The sequence below is a fragment of the Ammospiza caudacuta genome, chromosome 13 (assembly GCF_027887145.1).
Source record: "Ammospiza caudacuta isolate bAmmCau1 chromosome 13, bAmmCau1.pri, whole genome shotgun sequence".
Classification (NCBI taxonomy): domain Eukaryota; kingdom Metazoa; phylum Chordata; class Aves; order Passeriformes; family Passerellidae; genus Ammospiza; species Ammospiza caudacuta.
The window spans coordinates 2,648,672-2,661,745 of record NC_080605.1 but is presented as its reverse complement, the minus strand read 5'-3'; the positions used below and the strand labels follow the sequence as shown (position 1 = coordinate 2,661,745).

General features: G+C 43.6%; 1 protein-coding gene across 1 annotated transcript in view; it reads left to right on the top strand.

Moving 5' to 3' along the window:
• CMTM4 (CKLF like MARVEL transmembrane domain containing 4) overlaps positions 1–7,061 on the top strand; it is a 28,143-nt gene extending 21,082 nt beyond the window's left edge. The window contains exons 3-4 of the mRNA XM_058813654.1: positions 5,770–5,868; positions 6,739–7,061. Coding sequence (XP_058669637.1) covers positions 5,770–5,868; positions 6,739–6,909 — 270 coding nt within the window. The 3' untranslated portion in view covers positions 6,910–7,061. The remainder of the gene's footprint in view (positions 1–5,769; positions 5,869–6,738) is intronic.
• The last annotated feature ends 6,013 nt before the right edge of the window (positions 7,062–13,074 follow it).

Here is a 13,074-nt window from a genome sequence, read left to right as displayed (position 1 = left end):
GATTTCATCATCTCTGCAGAGCTGCTTGTTTTCTGTTTTTGCAGCAGTGAAACCTTCTGTAGCACAGCAGCTGACACTTGAAGGAGTCGGCAGAAAATTTCATGTGACAAAACTGAGTGACAAAACTGTCCTGTGCTGCCTTGCCTTGCACAGTATAATTACAAAGCTATAGCTCAAAGTCCTTAACAGGACAATCTTGATTTTTATTTATATTTTTAATTTAGTTTTTCCCCTTTTGTTTTGAAAAAAACATTTTGCTTTCCTTAGCTGTTGAATGAAAAATTAAGTCAGTCATCCTTGACCTTTATACTTACTTCTTTCAAAATAGCAGTACCTGTTAAGGATAGAAGTGAACATTTTATGTGTTTAACAACAACTGTAAGAATTAATTTTCTCTTGGCTCTTCATGGACTGTTCTGGTTTGGTGCAAGGTGTAAATGTTACTCTGTAATAAATGCAGCCTCGAGTTTTAAATACAAGAAACATTATATATTTTGGTAGTTATTGCAGGTGTGGTCTGTTGCTTTGTGACAGTAACTTTCTGAAATTTATATTCAGAATTTATATGGGCTCTTCTATTGGGGAAGCAGTGCTTATGTGTATCTTGTGTTTACCTAGGTAACTGTAAATATACGAGGGAAAAAAGAGATGGCAATTAATGCTCATAGGGTTTATTTGGTTCTTTCTACCTAGCACTTATTTTTGCTTGATGGACCATGTTTCCATTTTTAATTGTACTGCAAAATACTCAAACAGTGTTTAATAACAGAACAAAATTCTGGGAGTTTGACCAGAGGTGCTTGGTTTAGAGGACTGACTGGTGTGTTTGTAACCTTCAACTTGACACCTTCATATAGAAGCAAGGGAAGATGTTCCCAAACCTTGCAAATAAAGTACTGGTTAGAGGAAAAATTAAGGTCATTGTAAAAAAAAAATTTAAAAAATAATAATTAAAAAATATTAATAACCACACTCCCCCTCCCTTTAGTTTTGTTTAGGTTTCCTGGTTTCCCCTACCAGCAAACCTAAACAAAACTAAAAGGAAATGTTACTTTGAGCTCTGTCTTCTATGGAAGATAAATCAGGTGTCTGATTGTGGCACTGACTTCTGTCAGGTTGTTGAAATGTGCAGGCTTTGCTTCCAGAGTACATCAGTTTAGCCACTTGAATCTCCATCAAGATGTAAACTTTTAGATTTCAGAAAGCAAATGACAAGAGCAGGCACCAGTGTAAATGTGGTATCTCTGTTTACACGAGTTTCAGCTGCAATATGGCACAGTTTGCCTTTTAAACAGTACCTGGGCACTTGTGCAGGATGATGTACAGGATAGAAAGGCAGGAGTTTTGATTGAATGATTCCTAAAAGCTTTGTGTGAGGCTGTGGGGAGCTGTGGATGAGGATGTGTGGGTGCTGCTGGAGCCCGTGAGCGTCAGAGGCAGCTCTGGTGATGTCCCAGCCTGAAGGGAAGATCTCAGCAGTGCCCTGGTGCCAGTGGCCCCATCTGTTATCAGAGCTCTCATTGGTAGCACCAGTTCAGCTTTTCCATCCTCTGTAACCCAGGAGCTGAACCTGCCTGGACCCTCAAAAACCAGAGTGTGGGATGGTTACAGGATCATGGAATGGGGCTTTCAGCATTCTTCTGTTCTGTTCACACCAGAACAAAAGCGTTGCCCTCTTGTAGCATAAAATATTTTTCTTGGCATAAGCCCATCTTCATCCATGAGTTACAACATCTCCTCTGCCTTGTCCTGCCCTGAGTGGGACAGAGAGCAAATCCATGGCCTTGGAAACTCTCAACTGGACTGGCAGGACCACTGGGACTGAGCAGAATCCTTGCAAATAAACTAGCAAGTGACCAGGAGTCATTTGTTCACTTGAATTATTTTGGAAAGGAGAAAGGAAGCAGCAGCAGCCTGGAGTGGGTTTGATTCAGCTCAGGGATTTGATTCTGTTGTGGATGGCAGCTCTGCACAGGATTTAATGGCACAGCATTCTGTCTCATGAGGTTGCTGTAATTTCAGCAGAAATTCTTCTACCTCTGTGATGTGGTTTTACTTTGTCTATAAATATAATAGCAAGAGCTTCAGCTCCATCATGGACAGATTTGAAGCAGCTCATCTTTTTCCAATTAGTTTATTCTTCCTATTGTCACGATTATTCATTTTCTCTTACGTGGAAAAAACTTGCAGTATTTTAGGGAGTGTCCTCTGCTTCTTGCTGTAGTTTGTTTTCTTTTATTTCTCCTCTTACTTTGCCCAAAACTACTGAGGTTTTTTTTGCTTTTCTTATCTTTCTGCTCTAAGTAGTAGCTCCCATATTTTGGATTAAGGAGTCCATTGCTGTTTCCATCTGTGATGTTACCATTACATGTGTATATGACAGTGTCACTGCTGTCATTGCTCCTAACGCTCCAAAGTCTACTCTGAGGGTAGAAAATAATTTTCATTTTAGCTTTTTTCAAAACCCAGCCTCATTATATGAATGTGAATCAGTTGTAATTGCATTAGAAGGGTTTGACCTAAACGGGGAAAATGGAGTTGCAAAGATGAATAAATTGGAGCTTCAAGATAGAATCACTTGTTTAGATTTAAATTGTTGAATTCTCTGTGTAGAATTTGATATTCTTTGTAAAAATTAAACTAGAATAAAATGCCAGTGATGATGACAAGTTGCTGCTGTACTTACATCAAAGTCCATTAGAAAAGGCATCAGCAATTTAATTTCAGCAGGATTTTATATTTTGCAGGTCCATTTGCAGCATGGAGCTAGGTGATCAATGTGTCATGTTGGCCCTCTTGCTTACACTGAGCTCCTTTGGAAAGGTCCCCAAGGTGACAATTCTGAACCTCAGAGGTCAGCAGGATTAATTAATGAGTTCATCTGACCCCAGAAGTCACAGACCATCATGTGCCATCCATGTAGTCTTTAATTATGGTGCTAAGGAAGCACAGAATGTGTGTGTGTCTGAAAAAGCATAACCTGGGTTATATGAAGTGAAAGGGTAGAATATTAAATACTTTTAATATTTGGCTGTTTGTTCTGATGCTTAGGTCTCCTACATTTAAAATTAGCTTCATTTTGAATACGACTTCTGCCTTAACTTGGCAGCTGTTGGTTTTGTTTTGCTGTCAGTTTTGCTGGCTGTCTGATGTTAAGCTTTTAAAACAACCAGTGTTTTTGGTTGTTTGAGCACTGGAGTCTTCGTGCACACAGCTCAATCTTTTTAATATTCAAAGCAGTTTAGGTTCTTTTGATTCATACTGTGAGAAATTTTCTCCTCCTTTCAATAACTTCTGAGGCTCTTCTCTGTATCCTGTCCAATTTTTCAACATTCTTTTAAAAATGTGGATACTGGAACAGGGTGCAGTGTCCCTTGCAAAGGTAAGATTACCACCTGTTTTGTCCATAAGTCCAAAGGAGTGCAAAGTGATTTTTGTCCCTATTTGTGGTCATGGCAGCACCTCTTGAGATGCCTGCCTGCAGTAATTACCAAGTTCTTCTGAATTATTTCTTCTGGGATTTGTCTCTGTTCTGCAGGTCTTTCCTGTAGGTGCCAGATGTACTCTGGTAGTAAAATACACAACTTGAACCTTGAGTTGAATTAATTTCTGGTTTTTGAATTATCCAGGGGCTGCCCTCTCCTCAGTATGTAGTTTCCCCATTCTTGGAGACACACATATATTTACACAGAGACTTGCTGGAAGTGCTGAAGTGGGTCTGTTGCAGGTAGAGTGAGAGTTCCCCTCCAGTGGGAAAAGGTTCCTGCAGGTGAGAGCCCCAGCTCGTGCTGGCAGCTGCAGGAGCACAGCTGGAGGTGTAAACTCAGAGCTGCACAGGGGCACGCTTGGAGAAACTCTGTCAAGCCATTTATTTTATAATACTGCTATTTATATAAGTTTAAATTTCATCTCTGCAAAGAAAAAGTTATATAATAAAAACTGCAATACCTAGTTAATAGAATTTGGGTTTGTTTGATGTCCTAGGTCTCAGGCTGCATCTATCTCAGTGAGCTTGAGCAGGGGTAAGAAAAATATCTCTGTACGCAGGCAGGTGAAAAATTGGTAGGAATTTGTAAGACCCACAATTTGCTTTTGTTTCTTTACTATTTGATTGGAGTTTGGGTCTTACTGGGCTCGTGACACCTGGGGGGGAGTGTGGCCATGAGCCATGGGAAGCTCTCTGGTCCTTGGGAAGGTCCCTGCTGGAGATGAGGCTCAGGCCCCGGAGGTGCCTGGTGCAGTCTGGACACTCAGTGCTGATAACCAGCTGTGCTGAGTCAGCACCCCCAAAATAGATTGTGTTATGTGAGTAGCACAGTGCCAGAACCTTCTGCAGTGCCTGTCTGCAGCATTCTGTGCTTGTGGCTGGGACAGGAGATGTTTGGGGCAGGCTGGACAGCACTGTTCCCTCCAAAAACTCCTTGTGCTGTGGAACTGGAGCACAGCTGGGGACTCACACCCACAGGAGTCACTTTAGAATTACATCTTAAATCTTCTGAGCCTGGCTTCTCATTGCACTTCACAAGATGCCCTTTGGGGAAATAATAAAATAATTATTAAAAAATGGAAAAAGTGAAGGAGCTGTAACAGGAAGTGAGCCTGCCTTGCATGTGGGAGAAGAGAGTCAAATAGAACAAATTGTCCTTAAATTCTAATTGTTGTGATTGCTTTTATATAGTGGGAGTTGTCATATTCACTGTGGTTTTGTGGTTTTTTTTTTTTGTTTTTTTTTTTTCGGGTTTGTGTGGGGTTTTTTTGGGTTTTTTCTTTACCTCAAGGCTATAAGTAGCACAGCAATCTTGAACTGAGGGTTTTCTGTCAATCCGTTCTGTCTGTGGTAGTATTCACTTCTCACAGATTTGATGTTTGTGCTGAATTGTCCTTTCCTGATCCCTGCACCCTTGTCTCACCTGTTCATTCATGGTGGCTTTGTGTTTGGGAATGGTGTTCCCCAGTTTAGTGGGAGCATGCAGACAGTGCAGGGTCCGCACACATCAGATGTGAAAGGTGTCCTGATAACACACTGAGCACCTTGTCCTGAACAAATCTAGACTTTGTTTCTTCTCTTATTTACACCTTTGGGTATTTTTTCCCTCGAGTCTGATCAGTCAGTCTTGTATTGATGTAATCACTCTTGTGCAAACACCTGCCATTCAGAATGCTTCCTTTGGTTCCAGTGACATGTTCATGACCCTGTTTGAGGTGAGGCAGGGCAGCATCACCATCTGAACACCCGTGACAGGAATTGTGTGGAGCAAGTTGTTTTCCTTTGCTTGGAGCAAAGCAGTTTTCCCTGAGCATGATGCAGTGTGTGTGTTCTAAAATGTCTGTGTGAAATACCAGTTTTATGCAATAAATAGGTGAAAACCTCTGTTCTTACCCTGCTGGCAGCTGTTACTCCCAGCAGTGGCACAGGAGGTGCAGTTTTGTTCAGTGCAGGAGGGGTGGGAAGGCTGCTGGCAGGTGTGTGGGCTGTGCTGGATGTGAGCAGCGCATCCCAGGCTGGCTCAGCCCCGCCGGGCAGGGTGAGCCCTGTGCTGCCAGCTGTGCCCACTGCCAGCCCCGAGGGGATGTGCCAGGGCTGCAGGGTGCTCGGGTGCCCTGGCACTGCAGCTCCACTCCTGCTGCTCCTGTGGCACAGCCTCTGCCTCCCTGGGACACCTGGGCCACCAGAGGATTGCTGCACTTCTTGTTCCAACCTTCTGTGTCATCACTTCTGATAAAGCAAACAATCATCATTTAATAATGCTGCTGAATTTATTTTTTTAGGATCTGGTCAACACTGGACTCAGCACTTTCTTCTTTTTCATTGCCTCTGTAGTACTGGCTGCTTTAAACCATAAAACTGGAGCAGAAATTGCTGCTGTGGTAAGAATTTCAACTTGTTTCTATCTGACTCTCACCTTGTATTAAAATTAACTTTTACTCATTGATTGAATACACCTGTTGCCTTTGCCATCACAATTTGCTTCTACTTTTACAATTTGCTGTGAGATAGTTCTTATTTTAAGAATCCTTGGAGCTTAGTCTGAAGGCCTGAGGCAAGAAGAGCAGAAAAAAGACTTGCAGAGAACACTTTACAGTTGAACTCACCTTTCTCTTTGGTGCCTTTTCTTTGGTGCTCTATGTTGCGAGCCTATGGAAACGATAGAGCCAAAAAGTAAGAAGTTGAAGCTGCTTATGCATAATTTGCTTTGTTCTTGCTCAGTACAGATGATTTTTTATTCTTTGGAGTGAGTGTAGCAGCACTTCAGGCTTTTAAGTCTACAACAGTCAGTCCAAACAAATCACTTTTGTGTGTGAGTTGGCGACCCCTTATTATTGTTTATTTTCTTTTTAACCTGGTTTTTAAAATCACATGAGTTCTGCAGAAGCATTGAGGCTGATGCTCTGGACTTGTCACTGTTTGTGTGCACTCCGAGGAACGAATGAGCTTTTGGATAAAGAGCTGGTTTCTTTACAAGGGAGTTCTTTACCCTGAGAGTAAGAGTTGGTTTCTTTACCCTGAGTTGCACTGCAAGATTTAATTCTCATGTTGGTAGTCAGAGAACTCTGTTTTCTGGGACCATTGATCTCAGCTGCTTTTGCAGATTCTGTAGTTCATTGAGAAGAAAAAGTGTAATTTCCCAGGCCACGATGATTTATCAGCGCAAATAACGTGGGAAGCGGAACTCGTGAGGGCTGTGCTGTGAGGCTGCCGCTGGTGTTTCACCGTGCCCCGTGTGTCTGTGCCCGCAGGTGTTCGGCTTCCTGGCCACGCTGGTGTTCGCGGTGAACGCGGCCGTGGCGGTGCAGCGCTGGCGGCTGGGCCGGCGGCAGCAGAGCCGCCAGAGCAGCGAGTACGTGCGCGCCCGCAGCGAGTCCCGCGAGGTGGTGCACCGGCCCGAGATCCAGCGCCTGGACGCCTGAGGGCCGCCCCAAGGGAAAACAGCGCCCAGCTCCCTCATGGAACAAGGCTTTGGCTTTATTTAAGCAGGAAAAGGTGCATCGAGGCTGGCGAGGATGCCCAGCCCTGCACGCGTGCAGAGATGTGTTGAGCCAGAAGCTGCTGTCATGGAGGCAGAAAATGGTGGTGGTTCCAAAGGAAGATCCCCTCAAGGCCTCCGCATAGACATGGGCATATATTATATAGCTCCCAGAATATATAATGTATGTCTGTTCTGAAGTGTGTCACTGCTTTGGATTACCTGCACAGAGTTCCCTTCCCTCTCTGGAGATGCCCTGTTCCTGCAGCCGCCCCGGGCACGGAGCAGCCCTGCCCGGCTGCTGAGGGAGGATATGGAGCCCCCAGACGTGCCAAGGAGCCAGGGGCACTCAGCAATAACTCAGCCAGCGGGGCCTGTCCGTCCCAAACTGTGTCTGTCTGTCTGTCCTCCTGCCCTGAGCTCTGCCCAGCTGCCTGCCTGCTGGAAGCCGTGCCAGAGTTCTGCTGGTGCTGGGCAGGGCCCTGGCCGAGCCTGGGGGGCACGGAGGGGCTGCCTGCTCCTGTCGGGACACATTCCAGTGTTCATTCCAAAGTGGGAAAATAAATGTGTTTAGGAGATGGGGTGCACAAAAGGGGCTTAAGGGGCACAGTAGAGAACGAAGGGGTTGTCATCCTACAGACTTACATTCCGGCTGTGGCTTTCTTTTTCTTTTTTTTCCCCCTTTTTTCTTTTTTTTTTTTAAGGTTCAGCATTTCCAGAAGTTTTTGCTAGAACTTGCTTTCCCTCTAAGCCCAGGGTAAGCAAGAACTAGCAAAAATGTATGTGCTTTTAAAGTGTTCCTAAGGTTGCAATGTTGTGATTCATGTAAGGTAAATATTTCTTTTTGGAAGGATGGTTGTTCTGAAATTAAAACTTAATTGGTGGTAAGTGAACCTGATTTTTATTTAACTGGGTGTTTCTGCAGATTTTTTCCCCTTAGGATTCTTTGAAAAATGAATTTAGCTAATTGGAAAATAATATGATTGTATTGATTTGTTTAGAAATAGTTTTACTTAGCTGAAGTTTTCTTTTTTAAGTTTTCCTTGTACTTCCAGTGAATGAATTACATTTTCTCTACTCAGAACTCAAATTCAGCAGTAATTGGCTAGATAATGTCACAATATTATTAGGAAGATGTCTCTTGATATTTTCCTGTTTCTTTGGTGTTTTCATCTCTTCAGTGCATTATTTGGCATTTGTGTGCCTGAGCGAAGACAAGTGTGTGTGGGAGGAGATCTCTAGAACTAAACTCCTTTGTGGTGTGAGGAAAATGGAAATCTGTGCAATTGTTGGGCTGGTTTGCCATGTGTGACTGGGTTTGTGTGTCCTGCTGGAGCTGCACTGCTCAGCAGCCCCTGGAGCCTTAAGGACAATGGGCAGTGTGCTGGGTGAGGTATTTACCATGAAAACCAAGTCACACCAAACAGGAGATCAGGAGAAGTGCCTGGGCTTTTATAGTACTGGAGGGAGCTGGGGTAGTGGAAGTGTGAACCTAATGCTGCAATGTTCAAATTGAGCAGCAGAGAATTATTTTGATGAGTGAAAAGGTGACAAAGGTGATGCCTTTCCATCTTCAGTGTATTGACATCTATAGTGCATTTCACCTCAGTGGCTGAGAAGAAGATTAAAATTCAGAGTTACTGATGAGGTTAAGGAAAATTTGCATTTTCTTAGTGATTGATGGTTTACCAGTTCCTACAGTAACACTTTATTGTGCTTTACTGGATGCTATGCCAAAGGGAACACCAGTTTAAGAGGAGATGGAACCAGCTCTTGGTGCTGGGTCAGAGCAGACATTCCAGAGAGGGTTTCCTCACCTGGGTGCATTTCCTGAGCAGCACATGGCAGTTCCATGGCCACTGTGGTAGGAAATAACAATTTGTTATTGCCAGAGCTGCTGTGGCAGCTCTGCTGTTTGCCAGCACTGGCAGAGTTTGCAATGTCAATTATTAAAAGACTTTTTAAAAGTAGCACAGGCATAGCCAGTCAGGAATTTTAAACTGCCATCAAAGCAGTTTGGATAAAGATTGTAAAGAACCCCAAGCAAACCCAAACCAGACAAAACAAAAAACCAAACCCAAACATCCCACACCAAAATCAAGCCGAACCCACCTACTGAAATACAAAACAGAGTTCTCCAGAAGATCCGTGCTGTTGGAGTGGAGCTGCCATCTGCAATCAGGGAACAGGATGGTGTCCCCAGGGGTTTGTCAGGAGCTGTCCCGTCACTGGCCAGGGCTGGAGGAGCATTCCCAGATCCTCTCTGTGCTCCCTGAGCTCCCTGAGGCTGGGGCAGAGCTCTGGGAGCCTCTCTGGGTTTATGAATTTGTACCTTTCAAACCCTGCACCCGTCCTGGCCTAGCAGAAGGGTACCTGGGGTTTGCTGTGCAGTGAGGGCCCAGCCCCTGGAGCTGCAGGGGCAGGAGCAGAGTGGGGCAGTCACAGGAGGGGTGAGATTCCTGCAGCTGGGAGTGCCAGGATTCATTACTCACATCGTGCCCTGAGCCTAGCACAGCTCTCAGGTGGAATCCAAAAGAGAACAGTGATTTAAAAAACACTATCCGATTCACTTTGTGAAACAAAGGCAAATGTAAATGTGTAATTTCCTTGGTTTTGGGACCAAAGATGATTTTAGTATTGTATAGTATATTCTTTCTAAAAAATCTTAAGCACTTACTGCTCTGCAGAGACATTATTTACTATTTGGATTATATAGAAGGGAAATAAAGTAGCTGTGAGAGATGACTACATATGAAATATTAAGATCATTTGATGTATCCATTTCCCCTGAGTTAATTTTACACAGTGTATTGGAGAGGTACTTCTTAAAGACTGTTACTTAAACTGCAGTCACACAAAAAACCCTTAAGGAAGAGAAGAGGGTAGAAAGTTTAATTTTTTTTAAACTTGCTTAGAGAAGTGACATTAAATTGCTCCTCTCAGCCAGTTAGTCTTGCTTGTAATTGCTAGCACACAGGGATAATTTCTTTTTGTCCTTAAGGGTGCTGTTTAGCTCCATAAAGGGACTCAAACCCCACTGTAAATAGAACTAAATGAAAGCAAACAGTTGAGGTTGGTAGGAACAGGATGCTTGGAACAGTGAGGGTTTGGATGGGTGCCCTTTGGTCAGAGAGCGTTTGTGTGTATTTCTGGGTGTAGAAATGACTGAATTGTGCCCCTGTGCAGACATCCCAGTGTGTGTTACACAGTGAGCTCTGCCTGGAGCTGCTGTCAGTGCTGCAGGAGCCTCTTTGCCTCTCCTGCTCAGCTGGGCTTGGTGCCACGTCCTTGAGCTGTGCAAGCAGCCCCAGCGGGAGCTCCTGAAGCCACAGGGGAACTCACGTGTCTGAGTAAAGCCAATCCCTTCTTTCTTTCCCCCTTTTCCTTTCATTTGGAATATTCGTGCCTCATGGATCAAATGCTTTAATATTTAATTCTTGCTAAGCCTCTGTTGGTCTGTGCAGTGCCAGGAAGATCAGAATGTGTCCGGTATCCCTTGGTGTCAGCTGTGGTGCTCTTCCCTTTCCTGCTGGCTTGGTGTTCTTTCTGTGGTCTGTGGAATGCTGGGGCTGCTCTGAAATTCCTGGAGTGACCTCCCTGTGCCTTCTGAGACAGGCTCTGGCCCCAGGGAGCTGAGATTGCAGCGTGTGCTGCTCACTCATTCAGGAGCACGGCGTCAGCACAGCTCTGTGCCTTGGCAGCAGCTCCTCATTCTTCACTTTAAGGTGTCTTTCCATGCGATAAAGGAGCAGTGTGCTGCTCTTTCCTTGGCTTTGTCACTGTTGTGACAAACACTTCCCAGGGTTTGTTGGTCACTCTGGTCTCATGGCACGCTCTGGCATTGTTTCAGCTCTCTGGATTCCTTTGCTGCTTCCAGAAAGGGGAGGGAAAGGTTCCCACTCCTCCCTGGGTAGCAGTTTATGTTCCCCCTGTGAATTTCTGTCCATGTGCTGATTTCCCCTCCCACCAGGGCAGAGCCAGAGGTTCATGGAGTGCTGTGCACACAGCAGAGAGAGGATCTGCTGCCCTGGACTGTTCTGCCTCAGTTAAACACCAGCTTTTCATGAGCTTTAAGGTCCCTAAATGAATTTGGTCACCTCTCCATGCTTTTTGGGATGTGCAGGCACAGCAAATTCTTACCCAATCTGTGGCTTGATTAATGCAATTCTTTCTTCCTCCCTCTTCCTTAGGCCTCCTTCTGTATCTGCTATTTTCTTGTCTCATGTCATGTTGTAATAATTTCTACTTGTTTTCTTTCACGAGAGAAAAAAAAAAAACTGACCAAAAATCTAAAATAAGCAAGAATAATTTAGGGCATAATTAAAAAATGAAACCCAACTTAATAGCAGTTCAGATAGTGTAGGAAGTAATATTGTTTCTCCTACTCAGCTGGGATACTGATCAGCTTGGAGGAGGAGGAAGAACAGAACTGTCCTGCAAGCTCTGGAGCCAGAACTCTTCAGCGGCAGTGAGGATGATGAAAAGCCTGATAAGGGGTTGGAGATGTGAGAAGGACCCTTGGCAATCCAGAGCTCTCACAGTGAACATGAACAGTCAGAGCCCCAGTGGCCACAGCAGCCGTGGGGATCTCGGGGGGCTGGGAAGGGCTGGGATTGCCCAGGCTCAGCTTCCAGAGGGGCCCAGGCTGGGCCCTGCTCAGTCCCGCGGGGAGGGGGAAGCAGGGGCACGTCTGGAAATCAGGCACTTGGCTTGTGCTGTTTGCAGCATGAAATGATGGACTGGTCATTGGCTGCAGGGCCAGCAAAGCTCAGAATTACTGTGCAGGTACAGGTGTCTGTGTGTGAGTTTTAATGGCAACAAAAGCATTTTAAGCTTGATCCTAAAGTCAGTACAAAAATGCATGGAACTTTGTAGAAATTATACTTTGCAAAAATTATGCCCTATTGCTCTCTTTATTTTGACAGAGGGATTGGTTAAAATGAATTTATACACATACTCAGGAAATCTCTGAATGACATTTTAGAGGGTTTTCCTGGTATATTATTTTTATTTTCCCTGTCAGCCACTTGGCCACCTTGATAGATCTGCTTGACCTAGTCAGAGTGGTGCTGTCCAACTGTCCAACCTGAAAGGATTCCCTTGTTTTGGTCTTTTTTTTTTTTTTTTGGTTGTATTTTAAAAATCTGTCTATAATTTAACCATTTGTATGCTAAAAATAATCTTAAAAAAATCTACTTACACTGTGATTTTTGGTAGCCTTTAATTTAGAGTATACAACACAATCTAATTTTCTTTTGGGATATGCAGCTTTCAGAAGTGTTCTTATATATGCCCAGAAACGAAAGTTGTCTATTTATCATAGGAATGTGATTAGATAAAGTAACCTATCCAGAATCCCAGTGCAGCTCTTTCATATGTGCTGGATGGATTAGTTAGTGAAATTGCCTTTTAATCTCTATGGGTTAATAAATATTTTTTTATAACTAGCCACAGATATTCCTTTTTAAATTATACTTGGCAAACAGAAGATATTTAATTTTATATACAATATACATAGTTACCTTGATTGACATATTTATAACATAGAGCTTTGTGTTTACTATGAAGGTTTTATCTGTATCCCATGGACCTCATGGGTGAAACTTTAAAAAGTCAGTTAGCATTTATGGAAGGTTGTGGGAACTTTCTTCATGGCTTCACGATGAGGACAGAGGAGCATTTAAAAGGCAATAGCCAGATTGTTTTACAGAGTATCTTATTTTTTGATTGGGGCTGGTCCCTGCAGCTATTTTAATAACATCTGGATGTGAGTAACAGAATGGAATATGAGCATCTGCCTCTTCTGACTGTAACAGGCTATTGTCTAGAGCACAGGAAATTTCAGGGTATTGTATTGTTTTGCTTCGGACAAATGTCTCAATAGACCTATTTAATTAAAACCTTCATGTGTCTGAAAGAAAACATCCTCCCTTAACTAGGCTGATTTGTCACTTGTGGTACCCCTTTAATCCCAAAAGTTGTGTTGTCTAATATTTTAAGTGATGTTCCAGCTATCCTGATGTCTGCAGGTTAAAGTGGTCCTGGCTAGCACCCTTTTGTTACAACAATTGCTACCTTCATTTTTCTACTGTTTCTACTTTAATCTTGA